The sequence below is a fragment of the Erpetoichthys calabaricus genome, chromosome 8 (assembly GCF_900747795.2).
Source record: "Erpetoichthys calabaricus chromosome 8, fErpCal1.3, whole genome shotgun sequence".
NCBI lineage: Eukaryota > Metazoa > Chordata > Cladistia > Polypteriformes > Polypteridae > Erpetoichthys > Erpetoichthys calabaricus.
Window position 1 is genome coordinate 173,451,359 of NC_041401.2, and position 27,648 is coordinate 173,479,006.

General features: G+C 36.9%; 1 protein-coding gene across 2 annotated transcripts in view; it reads right to left on the bottom strand.

Annotated features, from left to right (window-relative positions):
• Positions 1-27,648, bottom strand: part of pex14 (peroxisomal biogenesis factor 14) — a 319,589-nt gene that overhangs the window by 171,683 nt on the left and 120,258 nt on the right. For both annotated transcript variants that reach the window (XM_028807829.2, XM_028807828.2), the window contains exon 3: positions 5,611-5,695. In XM_028807829.2, the coding sequence (XP_028663662.1) occupies positions 5,611-5,695 (85 nt within the window). The remainder of the gene's footprint in view (positions 1-5,610; positions 5,696-27,648) is intronic.

Genomic DNA, 27,648 nt, shown 5'->3' on the forward strand with positions numbered 1-27,648 from the left:
AAAACTGTTCATCAAATAGGCATCTGTGTAAGAAGAAATCAATACTCTGCAACTCAAAATGCCAGAGTTTACCATGTAATAACAAGTATATAAACTTGGTAACTGCATAATAAGTGACAATTTCTATATTCTACATGTAAATTTTATTTTGAGCTTTTTAACTGACTGTAAATTATTGATATTTTAATTACTATAACTTGCATCAATATCTGTTTTTGCTTACATACCTTTATTTTGTGTACTTTAAAGCTTTCAGAATGTAAATAATTTATATTGTTTTAATTTTAGGTGATTGACATTCTGATAAAATTGAATATTCTCAGTGGTTAACTTATAAATAGTTTTATACTGATTATTGTGTTTATCATATTTCATTTTTGCTTATTTTCTTTCTTTATTTATTTTTTATTATATATGTGCCAGCTTGCATTGCAATAAAATTTTATGTTTGAGTAATTCTTTTCCTTTTATGTTAATGTAGTGATGTAGACTGTTTGAATTGACTGTTTTGAATGTTTGCATCTGCAACTTTGTAATGTGTTTTTTTTTTTATAATAAAAAGGCATCACTGCCTTTAAAACTATAAATAAATAATTTCTTTAATTTCCCCTTAATTCGTCTCTATATTCTATAGAGTAAAGTGGCACTGCACATAATGTAAGTTTTGACTAGCCAAACTTGTTTATCCTACAGAGGAAAGTGTGATTGCAAGCCAAACTAGTTTAGACTAGAACAAATCAGTTTGTCCTGGGAGCTCTACATCAATTTCAGGATAGCCTAGTTTCTCCTTAAAATCGGGTTTGGCCTGTAACAGATCTATCTGGACTCTTTCAATTCAATTCACATTGACACCATTTATGACTAACGTCAATTACTTCTTCACACTAAGAGTTGTGAGACTCTAGATTCAGCCTAGAGTCTAGAAGTCTAGAGTCTAGAACATAGTACAGCGTCACTTAATTTATGCGGACACCTTGACGAATTTTAAAAGGCATATGGATGAAATATTGGGACAATTTAGACATTATTTAAACAAATCGTCTTAAAAGGCTGAATTGTCCGCTCTTGTTTCTAAAATGTCTTACATTTTAATTCATTTGCCATGATTTTGCTGATCCTTTGCAATTAGTAGAAGGTGTGATTAGCCAAAAGACTGTATGCAGGAACTGGTATTAACATATGCACACCTCTTGGAGAATGGTCATCAGTAAATGAACTCCTTTCTAGCGCTTCCTTCCAAAATAGCACATTCTTTATTACAGGTTGTTACTTTTCCAGTCTACAAGGCACCAAGGTCACCTTAATTTGCTTTTAAGGTTCTAGATATTAATTGTTTCTGCCTCTCACATCACTATTATGAGAATGTGAATTTGAAATGTGAATTTCCCCTTGGGGATTAATAAAGTATCTATCTATCAACTCAGTCATCATCTGCACTAAAAATCCCACATACCCCCTTTTCCTTATATATTTATAAAATCTCAACTTGCCTCAGATTGATATTTAGGCATGTGTTAACTAGGATTTAGTGGCTGGACTAGTGAAACCTGCTCAGCATGGGTTTTTCACAGTCCACAATGCTATGTGACCCTTAAAACTGGTCTGAGCAATAAAAAAAGGCACTCATGTTCTCTCTCTGTCTAAATTAATGCAAGAGTTTGTTGTAAACCCATTGTTCAGATTTCTTACCTTTTAGCTGTTTAAGCTTCCTAAACTTTCATAGAGTAGTAGAATACCATAGAAAAGTACAAAAAGGTCAATAGCACTAAATAGTACAAAACCGACAATTTAAATAAACTAAATGAATACAAGACAGTTAATAATGACCAAGTAAAAAAAAATTTTTTTTTTTTTTTTTAATAAACTTAAACCATTTAATGACCAAACATCTTTGTCATGGAGAGGGTTTGATTGGGTATTGTACGTAGTAGTTTTCGTGTTCATCACCACCAAAATGTCGGTTACATAATAATTACAAGCTTCCAGAAGTCAACAGCCAGGTCAGAAATTAAAGCTCTCAGATCTTCATAATTCTATTTCATCGTGAGGTGGACAGGCAAATCAAGAATATACGTCTGAATAATGAATCAAGTCCAGTTTGTGAATAATTAGGATCAGCAGCCATGGAAAACTCAAAAGACCTCACAGTTATAATATGCAGCTCAAGCAAAGAATAGCTGGCTGCAACAATAGATTTCGTCTCGGGTTACCGCTGGTAATCATACAGCTTTTAGGCTCACTTTTCACTGCCTCACTGCTTCAACGATAGCAATGAAATCCCAAAGCTTTTATGATTAATTAGTCCCTAAAGTCCACAATTCTTTCAGTAAAGAATAGAATGAAAAATATTTCATTCAAGTGCTATTTTGTGGAGAAACATCTGAGGTTTAAAATCGGAAACAAAGCAACAAAATACTGAGAAATATCCATTGTGAGTTATAAAATACAGCGTTTGCACAGGGCTCAAGAGAAGGACAGCTGGATGTGAGCAAAGGCAGCTGTTGGCACAAACTGGAGCGCGTGATCATCAAAACACTGAAAAAAAAGACATCCGTTTACCTGTTGTAGAAAATATTGACATCTTGGTCTGAACAAATATTGACTATGGTTCCTTGTAAGGCTTAAATATTCTTTCTAAGCATTAAAACAAGTTTCTTTTTTTAATTTCTTTCAAAATTCAATTTTTTTTTTTTATGGAAACTCTTTAGAGGGCAATAATATACCTGCTCACATGAGGGCAAAAGACATCACATCACACACAACTACACTGAATATAACTTGAGATGTGAAATAAAAACTGGAAAGTTCTGAGGATAAAAATGCGATTCTCATTTCAATGACTTCAAGTTTTACAAGAAAATTATTCATATGGGAGAAAATATGCCTAGATTGGCATTTAAAGTCATCAGACAGAAGCAAAATAAAAATAAGAGGTAAGAACCCTTCAGAGAATAGATATCAATTAAAATTTACCAAAATACATGTTGTTTAGATGTAGTTTACTAAATCTTTAAATCGAGTGCTCAATGAAATGAAAAATAAATGCAGGGTCTCAAAATGTAGCCGGATTCTCTTTTCTTTGATTCCTTGCCCTCAGGTCTTAATCTACCTTAGTGGCATCAAGTGTAAATAAATCTAGATTTCTGAGTGAAATCCCCGAGTCCCAGTACTTACAGTACATCTATATCATTACTGACATTAAGGGCGGAAGCGAGGGTCAAGTGACTGACTAAAGAGCTGGATTTCAAACCACAAGCTTTGCTATGTGACATGATCTGGTCCCTTTCTTGTATCATTATTCTGTTAAGATTTCTGTTAAATTCTAATTTACATGCAAGATCCTTTACAAGGAAGAATTCACTGGTGGTCTGTGCTAGCTTGCTGCCTCACAAGAAAGAAGTATATGCCATTCCAACAGAGAAAGACACTGCATCCTATTGCATATAGATTAACACAGAACATTCAGAGAGAGCAAATACAAGTTTGTTGAACAAAACATCTGCATCCAATGACCATAACCCCAAAAATATAAAGAGAAAAGTTTGATCAGCCTACTCTCATAGAACATGTGTAAATCTCATTTGAAAAACAAGGCAATTTAGTCATTCAGCTGAAACTAGATAATTCCTTATGACAATAAAAATTAAAAAGAGCATCCAAATGCTTGCAGCAAATGAAATCGACGATTCCACTTACAGCAGTTCAACAATTGTCAATATTAATTTTCCACTACTTAAAATTTGAGTGGATGACAGGCCATTCATCTGATAATTCTAAGTTAAGGGGCTTTCAGTCGAGCATAGTCCTGATCTGACCACAAAAGCTAGGATTCTAAACAGATTAGACATACAGATTTATTTTTACTTGTACAAAGCAAAGCAAAATCTGGCACCTTAGTCTGGTCTGATTGAATATACAGGTCAAAAACTAAGAAGAGTCTCTGTTTAAATAAAGACCTCTTTGTGGCTAAAATCTACACATTTCTAAATTCAATTATACCATTTCCTCATTGGTTTTTCCCTACTGAGTGATAATTTACTGAACCTTGGATTGTGCTGATAAGAGTTACAATATCAGATATTGTACACTATTAAAGAAAAAAAAAAAAGTGCAGTTGGTATTGTCAGGAAAGACCACAGTGATTGGCTGGTTGCAGAGGTCAAAGCTTAACATTGTTTTAAAGACAATACTATTTCAAAATTAACAAATATATAAAAAGTACAAAATTAAATTTTCATTATTGCCTAAAATAATATCTGGCTTCTGAATTAAAAACTATACAGATGTTTCAGGCATCTTCTACTAAAGTATATAAAATAAGGGGTAATATGGAGTTGTAATCGATCTTCTGATGAGATAGGGGTGGTAAAGCTTTATGGGGCAATCTACTTTGAATCTATTGTGAATGTGTTTAACCTCCAAGTATACCTGCTAAACAGACTGAATTTGAGTAATTCTATCTGCCAAAACCTTCTTAACTCCTTACAGTCATCTTCAATTTTAAACTACACTGCCGGAGGCATTGTTGTCTAATATACTGGTAACATATCCACAGTATTCAGAGAATTTAACCAGGTATATCAGTGTTTAAATATTTAACTCAGTTAAACAAAGAAAGAATAACACTAGCTCTAAATGAACAAATAATTACTTTAAGTATGAATAGATATATCTGAATGAAAAACAAAGCCCTCTAGATGTTGAAGCTCCTGGAAAGATAACTGTATATCCCCATGTAAAACAGAAGTCACACAGCATTTCTCACATGCCAGGCACTCAGTACAGTTAATTACACCACAGGCCCACACAATTAAAGCCCAGCTAAACTATAAAAAAATAAAGGAAAATTTTTACAACGTGGGCCATGTAGCAAGAAAAACCAACACAAACTAACTAATATTACCCTTTAAGCAATAGTATGAGAATATGCTTAAACATTTTGAATGATGAATAAAATAACAGTAGGGAAGTCCGGATTAAATGTTGGGTACTCCAAAAATATCCCAAGTACGGACAGAAATAATATATTTTTATATATAAATTTGTTTTAGAGGAATAACCTCTCCTGGAATGGTAGAGGGCAGCCCTCCTGCGCGGCTGTGGCACCACAAATTCCCACAGGGCACATTGGAAATTGGAGTTTGATACAGCCCTGTTGGGTTCCGTAGTAGCTGCCAGAGGGAGCTGCAGAACACTATAGTGGATTTCCATCACACCTGGGAGTGATTCCAGGTAACACTGATGAACCACCTGGAGCACTCCCAGGAGCTGAATAAAAGGGGCCGCCTCACTCCATTTGAGGAGCCAGAGTCAGGAGGAGGTGGAGAAAGCTTGCCAGGAGGAATGGAGGCAGAAGGAAGAATTTTGAGAGAGAGAGAAAGAGGGTGTGAGAGAAAAGAAGAGAAGAAAAGGACAGTACTTTGGTGCTGTGGTTACACGGTGTTGCTGTTGGGGAAACAAGACAAAATGTTTCTTTAGAGAAATAAAGTATGTGCTGTGCTGGAACTGGTGTCTCTGCCGGTCTGTGACTGGTTAGGGAGGCTGTACGTGCCCCAGTGGTTTACAATAATTATACACACACACACACACACACACGCACATACACATTACCTTTTTTCTTTAGAAAGGCTTTCCTAGTGGCAACAGGGCTCTGACGAACTTTTTGGTTTTGCAAAAACTTCACTGCTGTTGAAATCTGCAAAAGTAATTTGATAAAAAAAAAAACAAAATGAAGGCGCATTTTGCTTGCTTACTAAACAAAGCTTTATTTATTCTGAAAGTTCAGTTTTAATAAACACACTTTAACTATGACAAAACTAAATAACATAATTATTGAACAGTACAACCAATTATCATTTAGACCAGATTTAAGGAAAATAAAATATACATCCATTTAGAGACTGAGTGTGTGAAGTTTATGGTGTGAAAAATATACAGTATAGTTAAAAAAATGATGGTAGTCGAAATTATTATTTGTCTGAACATTACTAGAACTTCAACTGGCAGGAACATATCATAACAAGTTTAAAATTTAAACACATTTGAAAAACAAAGAGACTCTAGTGACTACATCTGTAAGTGCAATATACTCCACGGATTATCCCTTTGTTACAAGATAAATCTTAATTTCAACTTAATGTAGTTTACAAAGAATTAAAAAAATATATGTATCACTAATATCATTGACGACATTAATTTTAAGTGTGCAGCATGAAGGGAGGCTTTTAAAAAAGCAATGAACATGAAATAATATCTGTTTGACATCCATAAAGAGGATAAAAAATCCCGGTGAAAGGTGCTGTTGAAATGATTAGTTATCACACCTGCGGTCCCTTTGATTCAATTGTAAAAGTCATCTCTCTAATAGGTTAAAAGGTTTTGATTACTGTTCTTTTCTTAAAGTGGCTAGAATAAAAAAAAAAAGTGATTGAGTATGCTGTCGTTAGTAATTGGTTTTGGAAAATGCATTGCATATACTAAAGAATAGCTTGAAAAGCAAGAATTAAATTTTCAAATCTGCTTAAGTGCTAAACTAGCAGAGTTAAACGGAAACATTTTATTTATTTATATATTTATGTATTTCTTCAGAGCAAATAATCTAAAGTAGGAAGTGAAACATTTCTCTGAGAGCCTGGGAGTTCTACAATGACACTCTTCTGATTTGTAAAAGCACATCACTAGGATCTTAAAACTGGCTCTAACCTATTCAAGCACTTTTAAAAAAATAATAATTTCACATATTCATTGTATAAAGAAATCTTCCCAAATAATAAACTTTTCTTTCCCTTTAAAGAATGAGTAATAACTAATCTATATTCATGTAATACATGAGAAATATGTATGAAACCATTTATGCAAGGTCCATGTACAAATGAAGTTAACATGGAGTATGTCAATCAAATCAACAGACTGGTAATAATAATATTTATTACAATATTACAAGTTGGAGCAAGCTTGGGAGTGAATTTCAGAACTGAGAACAGGAACCAAGACAAAGGTAAAGAAAGAGAGCACTGGTTCCCAATTAAAGCAAACATGAGTAGCAGTCTTATTTGAATCCAAAGCAGAAGAAAGTTTCAAAAACCTTTACATTAAGTGAGTTAGAGAAAATAATTATTGGCTTCATTAGCCTTAGTTGTTTCAAATCAATATGGAAGGACATCTTTGCAAATATAACTAACACTGGTAATGCGACTCCGCTGACAATTTTCAAAAATACGCATCTACATATAGCAGCACCTTTACGGGTGCCTTTTCTGACCAAACGGACCACATTTGACTTAGAAACATTTGTTATGGAAGAAGATGAAGAGCATGTTACTAGGTAGATAGCACAGTGGTTACAATTCTAGACCAGGGAGAAAAACTACATAAATGGTCATTAGATAAACATATAAAGAATCAGTTAGAAAAGTCTGATTATATACTGCATATTACATACAGTATACACACACAAAAATAATGTATCCCACAGTTGTGTTTTTGTTTTTATTATCACTGAAGTGATTATACTGAACAAACATTTTAAATCATAAAACTAATTAAATTAGATTCTTTTAAATAATGGAAAATATATTACCTGTTTTTTTTTATTTATTTATTCAGTACCACAGAGATTCTACTCTGACATGACCCCCAAACCCTACAAATTCAAGGTTTAAAAAACATAGCCAACCACAACTCAAATACAAATCACGTCAAGAAAAAAATCCAAATACATCGTTACCAAATACACAATAGATACACTAATAATCACAGTAACAGAAAGAAGGGGGAAAAATACAATTGTACTACCTAACACAGAGTTACAAGTAGTTAAAACAGAGGAGGCCCAATACAGAGAAAGAAACACAGACAAAACACAGAAAGTAAAAGCTGTATCAGTTTTTATATAGTAAACCAGACTGTGTGTACTAAACTGAAGACACAATGTTCAAGTTAGCCAATAGTGCATAACTGAAACAGTGTTTTGGATATTTACTGGAAGAAAGCACTTCAAACAGGTCGGCAAACATTGAGAGCAATGTCAGGACTATTAAAACTATATTCAATATCAATAAGCAGTACTGCATTTTAAGTGATACAATCATTGCCTTACCTAACCCCACTGCTCCTCCAGTTCCATCAGACAAACAATTTACCCCCTAGATTTTCAATGTACTTACACTGCGGATAAAAAAAAAAAAAAAAAAAAGTACCCCAAACGTACACAAAAAATTCAATCACGTTTACCCATTAATCCCTACTGTTAACTTAGAAGTACTACACATCTGAACAGGTACAGTAAGCATGATTTCTTTAAAAGTGGCATCTGGGATAGTAAATGTATAAACTTATTTTGCTTTCTTTTTGACACAACACGATTCATTTGTTTGGCTTTGTGATATTAGTTTTACCCGACAAGGTTAAATTCCCTCTGTTGCCTCACTGTGTGGCCTTGACCAAGTTACTTAATCTACCATTGTTCCAACTGTAAAGATTTCTGTAAACAGCTTGAATGCAACTCTCCTTGGATAACGGCATTAGATGAATATACCATGCCAGTACATAAATCTATTTACAATACAATAATACAAGTAAACTGAAAACACACTCAAAAGTGATAAAAGGGAAAATATTGTGTTTGCTTTCCTGTAGCCTCCCCTTTTTGAACTTAATAAAGTTATAAAATATATAAAATATATTATGTAAAAAAACAAAACAAGCACTGCTTACATAAGTACAATAATAACTTGACTGCAATTGTTGACTGCTACTATTAATACTGGCAAATATTAAAAAGTCAGTAAACTCAGTACAGAGGAAAAAGTGTGCATCTGCTCTGAAATGACACATAATCTTCAGGAAATGCTACTCTCTCTAAGGATGACGTTGTGCTCTAGACACTTCCATCAATTATAACCTAATTTCATAGGTTTTAGTCTTGTCTACTTATTGACTTATAGATCACTATTGTTACAATATGGGTTACTACATACACTGAGCTTTTAAAATGAGGTCAACTTCATTTTTTATGTTACATTATGGAGTACATGTGCTTTGGCATCTTTAATAGCAGTGATAAATTAAAAGATGTCTTTACATTAAGCTGCATCACTTTTCTGATTTGTTAAACTACCCAGCTGCATGACAACTGTGCCTGGTTACACTTTGCCAAGGTATTTCAAATGAATGATATAATGTGTGTGCATGTACAGTATATATACCCTGCATGTTGTTGTGGTGGGTGTGTGTTTGTGGTTACATCTGTAAACGCTCCTCATTCACAGACTTGTTTCTAGCTGCTGCAAGCAAGAATACATTCCAGCAATTAATGATACTATATTGATATAAGTGGATGATCACATCATTATGGTTTCCTTTTCAAAGTTTTAATGCAATGCCAGTTCTGTGGACTACACCATATTTCTCTGGTTTCCTCTCTTACATGATACTTGCATATGAATATCAATGTGTGCATGTCCTTTCTTGGACATTTCATTCTTAGAACATGATTTGAACTTGGAGCAATTTCTGATGCAAAAAGTTTCAAAGAGTCTAAAAGAACTAAAAATGTATAAATGGATTGAATGCATACATGTGGTTACTTTTGCCCAAAAGGGTTAGTTATGCCTATGTAACTAAGTGGTCAACTAAAATTTCAGTTTATTAACTGAAGGCATTTTTAATACAATTAGAACTATTAAAATTTTACTTTAAACCACTTTTCCCACATATAAATAGCAGACAGATAAACAATCAGGTTGCACAGAAACCTCAAACAACATTATTTAACATAGGCTAAATGGTGGCACTTGGTGCCACGGCCCACCTGCCAAGTTGTTTTGCCTGCCTAAAGTAAAGTCATCCCTGATGGAGGATTGCAGGAATCGTGGGGTAGAGGGGTCCTTTCATCGGATTGGCTGGCCCAGTGCTGTTTCAGCTGTGGAATGGCCGAATGGGGGAGGCAACTTGATGGCTGAGGTCTCCAGGACTCTAAACAAATCCAAATCCTATTTAGTGATATCATCTACTGTTAAATTCTGCTCCGCACTTGTAAAATTTTTACTTTTATACTGTATTGAGGATTTGTTCTGTTCTGTGTAGTGTATTGTATTGACCCCCTTGTTTTTGACCCCCACTGCACGCCCAACCTACCTGGAAAGGGGTCTCTCTTTGAACTGCCTTTCCCAAGGTTTCTTCCATTTTTTCCCTACAAGGGTTTTTTTGGGAGTTTTTCCTTGTCTTCTTAGGGCTCATTTATACTTCACGCTCAAAACGCATACGCACCCGCATCACGGCTGCCACGCGTTCTGAGCGTTCATTTGATGCGTCCTCTGAGCAGGTCCTCAGAAATTAACACGACGCATGTGCGAGTTGCAGTACCAGCAAAAGTTGGAATCTGACTTCAGAGTCTCCATTTACTATCTACATGTGACAGAAAGCCGCTTTGTGGATCCCACGAGATCGATGTGCGCGCTTCGATATTTGATAAATGGTTAGATGTAGTGAAGCAAAATGCCGACATACAGATGTACTCATGGTGCTTTTATATTCAAGCGTCGCATATTCCCGATCGTAATGACATGATATGTTTTAAAATTCTCACATACCGTCTTATGTGCTGTCTTTTTTTCTAGGGCTTCCTATGCTCCTGACAGCAGCGAATCACCAGCAATAGTATTTACCTTGCAATGAGCCGAGGCATCATCCATGGATTGTTTCTCACTCGTGCCCAATGCTTGCTGGAATGGACACATCCCTGGATTTAATCAATAAACATCCTTTTCAGAGATATTGCGGTAAGGTGTCATTGGAATTTAATGGGTGTTCTAGGCAATTCACAACACAGAGAAGCTGAACATGTTCTCACCGTGATAATATCTCGCACTGCCACCTGGCGGATTCCTCCAGATATCCGTAAAGTACGCGCGCAAGTATAAACACTTCAACGCTTGCGTAGCAGGAGCGTCTGCTGCAGCATGCGTCGCGTCTTGTGAAGTATAACTCCGGCCTAAGAGAGTCAAGGCTGGGGGTCTGTCAAGAGGCAGGGCCTGTTAAAAGCCCGTTGTGGCACTTCTTGTGTGATTTTGGGCTATACAAAAATAAATTGTATTGTATTGTATGTAGCCACATGCACCATAAGCAATCACATCTCTGTAGCAGCAAACACTCTTAAAAAAAAAAAAAAAAAAAAAAGGAAAGGTGAATGTCTGTATTGGGGTCTTGCATTTGTTTTATGGGCAAACTAAAATGCCTTTCATCTCTTTCAGATTTATTTAGAACAGTGCTCATATAGAAAGAACAAAAACTTTGGAACCTTTTCCCTTGTAGATGTAGATTTTAGTTTTATCTTGACCTGTCAAGATTAATCTCTGCACTCAACATGCCTCAATCTTCATATCCAAGACATTAAGACGACAAAACTTTAAAACAAATATTAAGCACTACAATATTTAAGGTTCCTTCCTAAAAAAAATAAATATACATTCTTTTAAACACAAAGATGGCTTTTTCCCCACACACACAATGGAATATCAATATTGAATTATTATATAAGATGACAAAACTTTAAAACAAATATTAAGCACTACAATATTTAAGGTTGGGCGGCACAGTGGCACAGTGGGTAGCGCTGCTGCCTCGCAGTTGGGAGATCTGGGGACCTGGGTTCGCTTCCCGGGTCCTCCCTGCGTGGAGTTTGCATGTTCTCCCCGTGTCTGCGTGGGTTTCCTCCGGGCGCTCCGGTTTCCTCCCACAGTCCAAAGACATGCAGGTTAGGTGGATTGGCGATTCTAAATTGGCCCTAGTGTGTGGATGTGTTTGTGTGTGTCCTGCGGTGGGTTGGCACCCTGCCCGGGATTGGTTCCTGCCTTGTGCCCTGTGTTGGCTGGGATTGGCTCCAGCAGACCCCCGTGACCCTGTGTTCGGATTCAGCGGGTTGGAAAATGGATGGATGGATATTTAAGGTTCCTTCCTAAAAAAAAATAAATATACATTCTTTTAAACACAAAGATGGCTTTTTCCCCACACACACAATGGAATATCAATATTGAATTATTATAATAATGTATCTCAAAAAATCATAACTTGTCTCTGTTTATTGTTCTAAAAATGAAAATACACCAATATTTATATTTATATACACAATATTTACTCATGCAGGGAAATGAACATGTCCTGGCCAACAATATACAAAATATGTTAACTTCTAAAACATCTTTTCCTTCCTTTAAAATAAAAAATTATTTAACACAATTATTTCTAAATGTACTTCTACCATAACTAAGGGATAAAAGTAACAAAATGACACTGACTCATTATAAAATTGTTTCAGAAATGACTAATAACATTTTCAAAACTCTAACATGCACGATTGGCTTTCCTGTCAAAAAAGCAAAAACTGCAATCAAATGCATCTTCCTTGAAGTACTAGAGAATATAGAGCTTATCGGTAATTATTTCCCATGCTTTGTTTTTCTTGTTACGTCACTATAACACTGCATTTAATGAACTGGCAGTAATGGTATGTACAAATCCAAACAATTAACAAAAGCATCATGCTCCAAACAGATCGGGTTGCGGGGCAGCAGCTTGAGCAAAGATGCTCAGACTTCCCTCTCCCCAGCCACTTCTACTAGCTCTTCCGGGGGAATACCAAGATGTTCCTAGGCCAGCCAAGAGACATAATCCCTACAGAATGTCCAGGGTGTTCCCCCGGGGCCTCCTCCCGGTTAGACATGCCCGGAACACCTCACCAGGGAGGCATCCTGATCAGATGCCCAAGCCACCTCATCTGACTCCTCTCGATGCGGAGGAACAGAGGCTCTACTTTGAGCTCCTTCCGGATGACCGAGCTTCTCACCCTATCTTTAAGGGAAAGCCCAGACACCCTGCGGAGGAAACTCATTTCAGCCGCTTGTATTCGCGATCTCGTTCTTTCGGTCACTACCCCTAGCTCATGACCATAGGTGATGGTAGGAACGTAGATCGACTGGTAAATTGAGAGCTTTGCCTTTCGGCTCAGCTCTTTTTCACCACAACAGACTGATGCAGAGCCTGCATCACTGCGGAAGCGGCACCGATCCGCCTGTCAATCTCCTGCTCTATTCTATATTGAACAAGATCCCGAGATACTTGAACTCCTCCACTTGGGGCATGATCTCGCTCCCAATCCTGAGAGGGCACTCCACCCTTTTCTGGCTGAGAACCATGGTCTCAGATTTGGAGGTGCTGATTCCCATCCTAGCCGCTTCACACTCTGCTGCAAACTGATCCAGAGAGAGCTGAAGATTATGGCCTGATGAAGCAAACAGGACATCATCATCTGCAAAAAGCAGTGATTCAATCCTGAGCCCACCAAACCAGACCCCCTCAACGCCCTGGCTGCGCCTAGAGATTCTGTCCATAAAAGTTATGAACAGAATCGGTGACAAAGGGCAGCCCTGGCAGAGTCCAACTCTCACCGGAAATGGGTTTGACTTACTGCCATCAATACGGACCAAGCTCTGACACCAGTTGTACAGGGACCGAACAGCCATACTCCCGGAGCACCCCCCCCCCCCCCATGCAGCCTCCAGGATTCTGCTAAGGGTGTAGAGCTGGTCCACTGTTCCGCGACTAGGATGGAAACCACACTGTTCCTCCTGAATCCGATGTTCAAGTATCTGACGGACCCTCCTCTCCAGGACCCCCGAATAGACTTTTCCAGGGAGGCTGAGGAGTGTGATCCCTCTGTAGTTGGAACATACCCTCCGGTCCCCCTTCTTAAAAAGGTGGACCACCACCCCGGTCTGCCAATCCAGAGGCACTGTCCCCGATGTCCATGCGATGTTGCAGAGGCATGTCAACCAAGACAGTCCTACAACATCCCTTCCTCAAGCCACCAACTTATCGTGGTGGAGGAGTTTGCATGTCCCAATGATCCTAGGAGCTCTATTGTCAGGGGCTTTATGCCCCTGGTAGGGTCACCCAAGGCAAACTGGTCCTAGGTGAGGGACGTGACAAAGAGCGGTTCAGAAAACTTCCTATGATGCATACAAACATTGGATGCTGTTTTCCCTCACCCTGATGCGTTCACCAGGGCCCCCCCTCCGGATCCAGGCCTGGAGGGCTTGATGGCAAGCGCTTGGTGGCCGGGCCTGCACCCAAGGGTCTCGGCCGGGCACAGCCCGAAGAGGCAACGTGGGTCCCCCTTCCCATGGGCTCACCACCTGTAGGAGGGGCCAAGGAGGTTGGGTGCAGTGCGAGTCTGGTGGTGACCGAAGGTGGGGACCTTGACGGTCCAATCCTCGGCTACAGAAGCTGGCTCTTGGGATGTGGAATGTTCCAAACAGCTTTTCTAAAATGAATATGTATTGCAGTCTGGCCCTTGACTAACATCTACTTTTTTCTTTTAAGTGTGGCATACGGTACTGTCCACTAACACAAGCCCATACAACAGGCAGAGACATTGAGGGATAAACATGAAGCATAACACAGTGAAAAACTAATTCTCCAGAGCATTTATAGCTTTAAGAAAGGAAAATGGTAAAGTATTGAATCTTGACTACATTTCTGCACTGAGTTACAGTGAACAACTACCAAAGCAGCAATTTTAGGAATAAGCAACAGAAATAAAAAATGAGTAATAAAAATTTTAGGGTCTACTAAAAAAAAAAAAAAAGTCAAGATACTTCAGTTCAAATGTCGCAATGCAGACGTGATATTACATTCACAGGACTATGAGCAATTATGGGTCAGGGTTCAACAAAAATACACTGCTAGACTATAAAATGTAGATGTGTGCTGTACAGACAATCTGAATAAACTCAGATTCTTTGGTCTTGAGAAGACATACTGTAGACACATAATCCAATTAATGAACAGAGGCCTTTCAGCAATGAAACTCACATGCAGGGGAGAACATAAAAAAGGTAAAGCGAGATTATGATGGAAAGCAACAAGTGTTTTTTTTTATTTTTATGCATAGGGCATGCTTCTCTTGCTGCTATGACAGATACCAAACCATTTTTAGACATGAAAAACTGGGGCGTACTGTTAAGTCGCAAAATGAATAAGAGGAACTGAAAAGAAGACCGACTGAAAGGTCTCTGCTTTTTCATTTTATACATTATACTTGTGCCCTTGGAGGCAAAGAAGCATACTTCCTCCAGCAGTATCCTCAGATACTAAAAATGCCAGCCTGTGCATTTTGTTTTTAATAGACAGGCTTGCAGATAATTGTTTGGCCTTTGTGTGTGAGCTTGATCCTTTGATTATTGTCAACTTCAAAAGGCACAGAAACAGGTTTAAAAAACAGATGGTGGGTACATCTGTAGTTCTTTACTCCTTTTTAATGCCTGACAACATATGTTCATTAGATTCATTTTAGAGTCAAATACCATAATATGAGTTAGAGGTATGGTTTGCTTTAATTGGTAATCCTTACAGGTGGTGGGGGGGGGAGGGGTTACCCTGAAAAAGTCCAACATGTTGCGTTTGTCGTGTAACAGATGTTCAGATGCACCCATACAATCCTTAAAATGGCTCATACATTTTGCAAGAGAATTCTGAACTACTGCACCATAAATTATACCATTTTAACATAAAAATTCATAATGAGATCTCAAAAATATTGAGACCTTACAAAGTAATATTCTCAAGAAACTAACCATTTCAGATTTCATTACACTTGTACACTTTACATGTTAATACATCTTTAGGTAAGCATCAAGGGTTGCAGAAAACAAAATACAAATGACAACACTTTATTTGTCTAACCCAGAGGAGTACACATTTTTGTGCAGCAAAAATTATTAATTAAAAAAGATTTAAGAAAAGTAAACACTACAGGAATACTCCTCCATAATCTACTCCTTTTTTCTCGCCCATGATAGCATTAAAACCCCCATTTTACTCATTTTCTTTTTATGGCCTCTGAATTACAAACATGTAGCTTGCTGAATCAACTAAGGTGAAAAGGCTAGCTTGTTCAAGTAATTAAATACATCGAGTAAATTAAATACTAGCCGGTCCTTAAAATTATTTACTATTCAGAATTCCACAGCAAAACCGTTAAAGCCACGGAGCTCTGGAGCTCTTTGACAAATATAGAAAAAACATAAAATATGCCTAATATTTTTCAGATGTTCTAAAACAAATGGCCAACATCAAATATTTTAATGCAGAGTCAAGGATCTAATTCCATCTCTAGGAGGCAGCAGACAGAAAGAAGAGCACAATACGTTTGCTTGAGAGAAAACCCCAAAGTAGATAAGAGTCATTAGTATGTCTGGGTGTTCAGCTACAGTGCAAATCAATTCATTTAAAAGCGCCTGTACATTTATGGAAAATCACCACTGATGTAATAAAAGGCTCATAAGACATGAAAAAATTGTGTTAAGCCAGTTTCAGATTCCTGCCAAACAATGATTCAGAAGAATGAGGTGCAAAAAAATGAAGCTTTATTTTAATTAGCAGGCTTCATGAGTGATTTGATAACGGTAGCTGTTGCCTGGCTGCTTTCAGCAAGATGGACTACTGATAAAGGAAGCCAGGAGATTGAAAGGCATTTTGATATAATTAGACATTTCCTGTTACCTTTAATAACATGATACACTGAATAGTAGTTTTAATCTTTTAGTTTTAAACACATTCATAATAAGAACAAAAAAAAACGAAAAAGAACTTAAGAAGAACTTAACGTATAAGCTTGGTTCCTTTGGGAATGTTAGAGATTATGTTAGTCCATAACTAAAGGCTTCCACTGACCACGTAGCTTGAGGTGCTAGAAGACTGTTACAACCTAGAGGAATTCACATGGATGTCAATGTAATGGAAGAGTTCTCCTAACCCCTCGGAAAAGAGTCAGCTGTTATTTTGCATTCCATTTCTTCATTGTGTTAATTAAAGTACATGTGCACTTAGCTTATTTGTTTTCTGGGTGAGGGCGAGTAGTCTACATTTAGTGTCAAGAAATTCTTGAAAATTATCCATTACACACTGAACACAGCAGATTTTAATAAGACAATCCTACAAATAAGAAATGTGACCACTCCAGACCAGCACAAATCATGATAAACCAACATTTTTCAAACTGGAATGACTATACACCTGCGGTGGGTTGGCACCCTGCCCAGGATTGGTTCCTGCCTTGTGCCCTGTGTTGGCTGGGATTGGCTCCAGCAGACCCCCGTGACCCTGTGTTCGGATTCAGCGGGTTGGAAAATGGATGGATGGATGGATGGATGACTATACACTCCCAAACCAAAGAGATTTTATTCCATCGTGGGCCATAGACAAATGTATGCATTTGCAAAGTGCTACTATAAAATATATATGTCAGCAAATCAAGGAGACAGGAATATAAAAAAAACAATATATCAGTAACCATAAAATATGCAACATGTCTTTGTTGACCAAAGAGAATAGTTTTTAACAAGATGACTTCTGGTTTTACAATTTATTCATACATTTAAAAGGATAAGACCTATGGAATAACATTCTGGAAGTCTTAGTGGCAAGCATTATCACTTCTCAGGACTTGGACTCTAGGTCAGTTTCTTTCTGAGAAGGCTGCATGTCTTCCCATGTTTATATGAGTATTCAACAACTGTTCAAAAACAAACACAGAGAGTGTGTATGAATGTGCATTAAATCGTTAAGTGTATCTTTTACGGACAGAGAGCCAATCTACCTCATTTTGGTTACTACACTGTACGATCTGCTATTAACCACACCCTGGGAAAAAATAAAATTAAAAAAAAAAAATGATTGGTGAATGGGAGTATGTGTATCCTCTATGTTTTGGGCACTGGAAAAGACATGCATTAAAAAGCTGTTAGTTTTAAATTTGAGTCAATAATTTTTATGAAATATATGTTGTTTCTAATACAAGTTACTCATACTTTCTGCTTTACCTTTTGTGTAAAAGAGTATAAAAACTGAAGTGTACTGCCAGTATGGGATTGCCTGCTTGGTTCTTGAACTCCTGCGTAATATGTGTGTTCCTCAGGTATTTTCATTTTCATTCCCAGCCCATTCTCTTTTTCTCTTTTATGATTCTGGTCACTTCCTCCTTCCAGTAAGCCTTCACCCCAGCTCAAATCTTGACTGTAGACTCAGGAGAAGTACACCTTCAGGCAGTTTCATATCTTCTCCAGGGGTCACATTCAGCTAAGCCTGGAATTTCTTCAGGGGTTAGGGTGTACTTAAAATCCTTATAGGCCACCATCATAAAGTGCCCTCCATTAGTGCAGCAGATTGTTGAACCTCTGAATCTTATGTAGGCTTTTTAGAATGAAGTGCTTTGGAAAGCTCCTTGACTATTTAAAATCTCCATGTTGCCTCAATCCTCCCTCTACCAGAAGATGAGTTCTCATCTGACAGGCTGAACAGTAATTACCAGCCTCCAGATAGTTTGTGAATGTCTCTGTCCTCAGAAGAACAGCATGGTCCCATGTCTCCTTACCTGTGACCATTTGCTAGCCACTCAATGTACTCCCTTTTCCTGCCAACACCGTGACGCTGTCTCTTCTCTATGAACAGAGTGTCAGGCATCATAACACTTTCTGGCTTGCCAGCCATCTGGTAACCTAGAAGAACATTACAATGAATGTACAAACACAGAACATATTGTTTTTAGGTGCCCTTTATTCCCCTGACACTGGCACATCTTGTTGCTCTAGCCCTATTCTCCCTCCTAGAGGTTTTCCAGGGGCTTCAGCTCTCCTTGTACCACCCTAGTGGTGAGAAAAGATGTCAGCTTTCTTAGTGAGAATGTTGTCAGCAAGTATGAACAGTTCAAAACAAAAAACGCTTATTTACTTGATAGGGTGCAAGTTAATTTTTAATACTGGGTGTTGTATGAGATTATGAATTGTAACTTGGCATTTATAGTACATTCACAATGAAATGTTACCAAACTCTTATCTTCATAGGCAGCACAAATGGGATGATACTGAATCCTTCTTCAGCATGTGGAGAAAAAAAAGAATTAATGCAGAGATCTTACTAAAACTGATTAGTGTGTGCAGAGAGGGTAGGTAATAACAATGATACAAATAGAAAGATAGTATGGATATGCCATCATTAGTATAGATGTGGATGAATGGTATTTGACAGTGTAAGATCAAACATTTGTCCATATAGGTGTCAAAAAAAAAATACCAGCGCAAAATAAACCATATTCTACTTAAACTGTGTATTTACAAATGAAAAGTATCTTCTGAAGACTGCATCAATATAACTAGATCACAGAAAGTGTATAACTACAGCAAATCATAATTTGGCTTTTTCTGGTAAACAAAGGCACTTTTTTCCCGCAGCAGAGCAATTATCCTTTTGTTTGTACAGTTCTCTTGGTAATTATTTATTATGCATTGCTAATACTCAGTGGCTGACTTAGTTTAGTGTATGGGATGTGCTTAGTTTACACTCAGTTTAATTATTTCACATTTGTAAATTTGCAGTTTAGATTATACACTTAATTTTCACACTGTTCCTATATCCACACATTTGTCCTGCTAATGCTATTTTATAACTGAGTTACTTTTATTACTTGTCTCACCTTGTGTATTTATCTCACTTAATGTACTGCATGTAGTCTAAAATGAAATGCTTAGTGATGTTGCACACCATTAAAGGAGCCCCATAAACAAGGAGTGATAAAATTAACTACCACATCATTGACATGTGGACATATGACTGGAGAGTATATATTAGGCTGCAGTTTTATTTTACAGAGATATATGTCTTAAACAAAAATTGTGCAAATAATAAATATTATGGTATAACTCAAACTTACAGAAGAACTTTTTAAAACTATGGTTATCCCAGTATCATTATAAAAGAAAAACAACAACAAAAAAAAAAACCAGTCGTGCCCATTTCAGAATTTCAATTGTGCTCTCATTTCATTTCCTAAACTTGACACAATTTTTTTTACTGCATCTAAAATTGTGCACCAAATAGTTTCAGACACATGAAATGGTTTACCCAAACAACACTCATTTTTGATAGAAGTTACCATGTTTTTCTCCATCAAAGATTAGTTATGACCCTCAAAAAAGTTTTAATGAAAGAGTGCTTCAAAAATGACAACTGACATGTTGTAAGTTCAATGCTCTGATAAACCTAAAAGTGGAGGAGATCATAGGAACAAATCAAAGAGTATTTTTCTGTTTCTATACTTCCTGTTTGCTAGCTACCAACCTGTGTGTTTAACCATCAAGTGCACATGAATAGTACAATACAACTTGTTAAATAGCATGTTAGTTATCTTAATCAGGTATACTAGTTCATATAGTGTCCTTCATAATGTTTGGGAAAAGACATTTTTACTTGATTCACCCCCTCTGCTCCACAGTTTATGGTTACAGCTGGTTAAACGGTCTAAGCCATTGTTCAGGTATTCAGGTTCAACCCTTGTAGGTGTAGAAGCTGAAAACAAGACTTGTTCCAGCAGCTTGTAGCCTGCTTTTCTTAAGGTATTCAGAGCTTCAGCACTTGCAGTGATGGAAAAATGGATTGGTCCCAGCAGTGTGCTGGTTGCCACAAGGTACTCAGAGGTCTAGTGTTAAATCATTTTAGTGGTTGAAAACTGAGAACAAGACTGGACTCAGCAGTATGCAGCCTGCCCTGGTTAAAGATTCCAGAAGTAAGTATTGCAGGATGTACACGTAAAACAAGGTTAGCAGGCTCAGGAACATTGCTTAGGCATCTGTATGATTAGCTTCTCCACCAATAAAAAAAGAGCCTTAGGAGGCTAAAAAAACCTTTTGTGGACACTTTCACATTTGAACAATTACTATTATACCATAGCTTTTGGAATTTCAGTACTGAAGATGCCATAAGCAGTACTGTTAGGTTCCTTTGTATATGACCTTGTAAATCACCATATTTAGCAAGTGAACATAGCAGTAACTTACAACTATATCTATTCTGAGCACTCATTAGTGACTGAATAATCAAACAGATTCAAAAGTACCTATATGTGCATGCTTTTTTGTACAAAAATAAAACATAAGGTCATTTTACAGACATATATATCAAGAGTTTTCACACCTTACTATATCTCTGAGACCACAAAACACCTGTATGGTTTCTATGTCACTGGAATCAGGGAGCAGTAACAGTGTCCATCTGTGCTTATTAAAATTACAGACTAAATTGATTTAAACCATCTTACTTGTAAACCAATTAAAGAAAAAAACACTATAACAATGTGCTTCTATGACAAAAAATATCTACAAAATAGACATAGCATTTTAGCGTGTAAATATAAATAGCATGTAAGTGTAAATATAGATCACAAGAACTTAATTTTGATCAAATAATAAGCACATTATGCGTTGGTAAATAGCAGTGTACCTGTCTGCGGAGAGAGTGTAGACCTTGTTGAGAGGTTGACATTCATGTCTCTTGTAACTCTTCCTGTGAAGTCTGTAGATGGATTGGGAGAGCATAAGGGGTCATGAGGTCGCTGGAAAGGGCGTGTGGAGCTCCAGATATCTATGTACAAGGATGAAGGTCCAAATCTTTAGAGTCCTGGTGCTTCATGTCTTGCTATATGGTTGCAAGATATGGATGCTATCCAGTGACGCGAGACGAAGACCGGACTCCTTCAGTACTGTGTCTCTTTGGAGAATCCTTGGGTACCACTAGTTTGACTTTGTGTCGAATGAGCAGTTGCTCACAGAGTCCTCCATTACCTCCATTGTGAGGGAGCGTCAGTAACAGCACTACAGCCATGAGGCACAATTCCCAGAGGGTGATCTGACTTGCAGGATCCTCATTGTTAAGGACCCGTGTGGCTGGACAAGGCCAAGGGGATGTCCACGTAACACCTGGCTGCGGCAGATAGATGGTCATTTTCGGAGGGTGGGACTAGACCACATGTCTGCCTGGGGTGTTGCCAACCAAGATCCCAAGCTATTTCATCATGTGGTTAATGTGGCAATGCGCTGTACCAGTGTATGCTCCCCAACCTAACCTGACCTGACCTGACATTCTGTCTGCCTAAACCCTGAAAAATAAATTTTAATAAACACAAGGCATGATCAAAGATTTTTGTCTGCTATAATTACCTAAAACTACTGCCCCTTTAAAATTTAAAACTTCTCTCATACTGGGTTTGTCCTTCATATTCAAATCATACTGATGTATCTGATAAAGCACCTATATAAAAAATAAGCATATTATCTTTTTTACAAGATCAAACAAATACACAAACAGTAAAACTACTGAATATGCCATGTAATTTTTACTGTTTGCATATTTGCAGCATTAGCTCTAAAGAAAACAGTTGATTTTAAAAAGTGGTTAACACTATGTCTGTGCATGCTTGCTTCACTGGATCCAGCTTAGGCCCAATAAGGGAAAGAAAGTCCCAGAATGTACCAGCTGTTTATGTTGTTTGAAGCTTCAATAATGAGAAGAATGAGAATGATGTTTAGGGATTTTTAACCTGTGGTTATAAATATTGTGTCTTTGAAAGTTGTGCAATTGAAGATTTTGTTACAACTCTTTGCAGCAATTTATAAAATAAAAGTATGAAATGGAAATAATGAAATGCTTGATCACTGATTAACAAGGTGATCTTGAAGCTCATCTGAGACAACAGTCTTTTTCAGTGAACTACTTTCGTATTTACATAATCTAACATATCAACTGTTCTGTTGGTTACCATACATTTAGTAGGAACAGTGTGATATATTTTAGAAATTACCCACAGTCTGGTTAAAGCGACCTCAGACACTGATAATCTACCCCACAAACACACATCCCATAAAACTTTCTGAAACAGGAAGCACACACATACCCATTCCACAAAAAAAACCATTAAGAAATATCCAAATCAAATAGTAAAGCTATGTATTAAGAACTGCATGCAAACAGTATAGTGCTCACAAAAATAAAACTGAAAACTTCCAAATGAAGATGATTCACTAAAGGCAAGGATCAAAAACAGATTATAATATATGTCATGAGCAAAATATATTTTAGCACTGCAAACTGAGCTACTCATGTAACAAGGCAATTTAAGACATAAGTGTAGCAATTTAGTAAATGGATACCTTAGCAGGCCTGTAACTGGCCAAAATGTTTTTATACAATAATTTAATTCAAAAACACTTCTACAAAGTAAAAGTAATCAATTATAATTACTTGATTTTTTTTCCTAATGACATAAAAATGAATGGACTATCATTGATCTTTTTCCTTTCTTTACAGCGACACTGCATTCCTGTAATCAGTATTTTTTTTTCATCTGGGTCTGATGACAGGGCACAGAAGAAATAAGGAGGTGTTTTCAGGCACTGGAGACTCAAGAGACTGAAAACCATATCTAATCCTATGAAGGTACTGGAAATGTGGAAGAGCACAACTGTCAAAAATAATAGACACTCTGTAAAACATTTATATTGATACGATATTTGGTTATAAGATTTATATTGAATAGTCTGAGTGTACTGCACTTGTGCATTGCTTTTCAGATCATATCCAATTCAACACTATACTCATATAATGCGGTCTAGTGACTATGAAGATAAACTTGAGACAAGGTCATGGGTTCAAATACCGCTTTCCACTCATGGAGATTTCCTCAGAGCTAATTAGTTCAACTGTGCGTTTTCTGTTTGTAAAATAAGACAAAGCTAAATACAACTGTGGAAGATTGGAATATGCTGATAATTCTGTGGTGTTTTCACTATGAAAGACTCCATGTGTGAAATGAGGATTAAGGCCACAGCATGACAGTAAAACCAGATAATTAAGGAAGAAAGGCTATGAAATACTGCAAGAAGGTACTATATTTAGTACTCAAAGCTGAATACACCCTAAAACTTGTTAGCATATTTCTGGGGTGAATACAATTCAGAATTATATTGTGTACCAATTGAATGTTAGGCTTTCTCCCTGGAAATTTGTAAACACCCGCCCATATCACTAAAATGCTTTAAAGTGCTACTAAAAGGCTGTCTAGCTCAATGGATACCACTGTGGTTGTTTGATTAAAACATTTTCAACAAGAAAGAAAATTGTATGAGAAGTAAATGATCCAACACAACTTTGCCATAAATATTTTTGAGGATTAAAAAACTCCATTAACCCCTATTATTAAAATATTATGCTTTGTTAGCCATACTGCCTGAAATTTCTTGTCGATGCCAACAGGCACAAAACTATTCCAAGGCTAGCTAATGACAATGCACTGTGACTGTCGCTCAAAGTCATGTAAAAAAATAAGTACACCTCATTTTTTTTTTTTTTAAACATATGTGGACATATCAAGATTTGACCTTCATTTATATCATCTTTGGATAAATGTGATGCAATTGAACAATGAAAATTTGACTTAAAATTAACCATAATTCCATTTCCGTCTGGGGGGAAAGTAAGTCCACACTTGGCTATAATAGCTGGTATTGCACCTACAAGTAGGTGTTTCTTATAACTACCAAGCAAGTTCTGACATTGACTGAGAGAAGGTTTTTCCCACTCCTCCATGTAGAATTCTTCCAGCTGAGTGGTATTTGAGGAATGTCTTGCATGCACAACTAGTTTCAAATTTCCTACAGTCCCTCAAAGGGATTCAGATCCAGGTTTTAACTTAGCCATTCAAGAAACCCCCATTTCTTTATATTCACCTATTCCATGGTGGATTTATTGGTAGATTTGTGGTCATTGTCATATTGCAAGGTCCACTTTCAGTTGAGCTTCAGTCTTCTGACAAATAGTCTCACATTACCCTCAAGCACCCTGTGAAACAATGAAGAGTTCATAATGGATTCTATGATGATGAGTTGCCCTGGCCCTGATGCAGCAAAGCAACCCCAATCCATAAAATATCCAGTGCCATTGCTTTACAGTTGGAATCGGGTTCTTCTGTTCAAATGCTGTCTTTGGTTTTTGCCAAGCATGTCTTCTGGTACCATGGGAAAAACTGAGTCTTGCCCCAAATGTTCATTCTTGTCACATCTCCAATGTACAGTACATCTAATTTGTGCAATCTCTAATTGTAGACTTATGCACTTTGACATTAACAGTGGCAAAAGCTACCTGTACATCCTGTAATGAAATTCTGGGGTTCTTAGAAAGTTTTTTCAGCATCTTATGTTCTGTTTTGGTGCTGAACATGCTGGGACAGCTTGGTCTGGACAAGCTGACAGTCGTTTGAAATATTCATTACTTGTAGATGATTTTTCAGACAATGGAATCATTAATTTCCAATTGTTTGGAGATCTCTGAAAACCCCTTCCAGATTCAAAGGCATCTAACCTCCTTTCTGAAGGTCTCAGAGAGCAAATTCTATCTCGGCATGGGGATAACTTACTGACTTACTTGAGAAATTTTCTTTTATGTTTATTTAAATTTTATAACGGACTACAAAAAGTAAATGTGGCATATTTGTTGTATCATATCACCTTTGAAGATCAAATCTTGATATGTCCCCATGTTAAAAAGGAAAAAACATTTCATGAGGCATACTTAGTTTTTCACATAACTGTATATTCAACATCTTCTGTCAGTAAACAAACTGTATATCAATGAAGACAAAACTATTAATGTTTGATGTAAGAATTTGTAAATGTGTGCAGAGAACTAGACAGTTCTTACAAGGCTGATGACAGACTGCATCTGGACTTATGGACTCGGTATAGGTTGACACTGCATTATGTAAAACAAGAGTTACTGAGTGAAGCTAGATGTAGAGAGAAAGTGCAACGCATGTCAGCCAAAGCAAGCAGACAACCACCAAGTTTAAGTTCCCGGGACAGTCACCTAGTCTTTGTGTGATGCTGAAACTATTCACCTCAACTCCCCATGCTTTGTCCTTCAGAGGAGTTATGATAACAGATGCTTTACGAAGTGTCTTGGCAGAAATGGTGATGAATAATTCACTTGCTGGTTCACTGAGGATAAATAAAAGTAAACAGCTATTAATTTTTAATATTACTAACAATTTGAAGGGTCTGAAAAAAAAAATCACAAAATATCAGGCATGAATGCAGATGCAACATGTAATCTAGTGCGAGGGCCAACTGAAACAAAATGGATTTTATTTTTTATGGTGGGTTGTTAGTCTCTGGATAATCACAGTAGGTTTATTTTATTTTTATTTTTTACAAAAAGAAAATAGGGGAACACAGTTACAAGGACAGCTGAGGAACAAAATTGATTTTTTTTTAATGCTGTAAAAAGATGCAAACTCAGGAAATACAACATTCTAGGGTGATGTAATTTAGGCAAACAAATAACAAGATGCAAGAGAATGACCCCAGACACAACAGAACTGTAAACTAGCACATAGTCATTAAAACAGAATCAAGAAGCTGTTGCAGTAAGCATCTTTCATAAAAGAAAAAAAAAACACATACTTTTGGCATAACTATAGATAAGTAAACAGCCTTTCTGCTACAAGGTGAATTGGTGCTTACAAAGCATCTGTGGTCTGTGTTGGCACACAAAGTGTTAGAAAGTGCTGGAGGATACGACGATGGCTTCTCCAGGTGAAAGCACCTTTATAAATATGAAAGACATGAAATTTGATTAAAACTCCATAGGGAAGTAAGCATGAATCTACCATATACCTTTTTTTACTTCCCAGTCTTCCCTGTTAAGTGCTTTTCTAACCAAATAGAAAACAGCCCTTAGGTGGATGAAACAAAACGATTCTCTGATTGCATGATCTACAATGTCAGGATTAGGGGATTAGTCCAACATTACTTTGTTATATCCAATTTGTTTCCATTTAAAGATAAAAAACTTAAAATGACACAGCGAAACAATGGCATTTGTTAAAGTAAATCAGTATGTTGAGGATTCTCTTCTTCAGTGTTTTGCAGCATACTAATAACTAAACCCTTTCAAAAGACACAATCTTCCTTACAGCCAGAATGGTGGCAATTTGTTTCAAAAACACTATTTGTGTCCAAATTAAGAATCTGAACATCTGCACTTAGTTTATTGAAAACTTTAATTTCAATATATGAGCACACCAACATACTTGACTCACTTAAAGCTATCGTTTTTTGTTATCTTTCATGTGATCTTACAGAAAAGCCACTTGTGACAGTTTAGAACCCACTATGTGAGCAATTAAAACATTTTCTCTAGCAAGATACATCTTAACCCTGTGTCTGACTGAGATAAAACACCCAGCACCTGGTTTATGATACTCCTCGATCAAGCTGAAAATTGCAGGGGATGTTAAAAATATGCAAACTCATTATAGGTGTAGTTGTTGTGAAGATAACTAGTGGTCTCCCTTCCTGCAACTCAAAGTTAATCAATTCCTTGACGGAAGGATGAAAAAAAAATGGAATTTGAAATTATGAATGTCTAATTACAGGTTAAAGTAAATATGTCAACCTTTTATGGGAACACAGCCACATTAGATAATGACAAAGGTTTCTGACACTAGGTAGATTACTTGCTGCAGTTGGCTTTGCCAATCTATGACTTCACCAGATTAAATGTGGAGTATGCTGCTCTAAGCCAAGAAATAATGGACCCTTGGGGAAGCTATGGTAGTACTCCTAACTCAGGGCTAGTAAGGAGTTTGGCTAAACACAATAGTAGAATTAGGAAACTAAGCTCAATTTGACATGTCAGAAAAGTGTGCAGAGATTTAGCAGCGACTTTTTACCATATTGAAAAAAAAATATGGCGCAGAGACACATT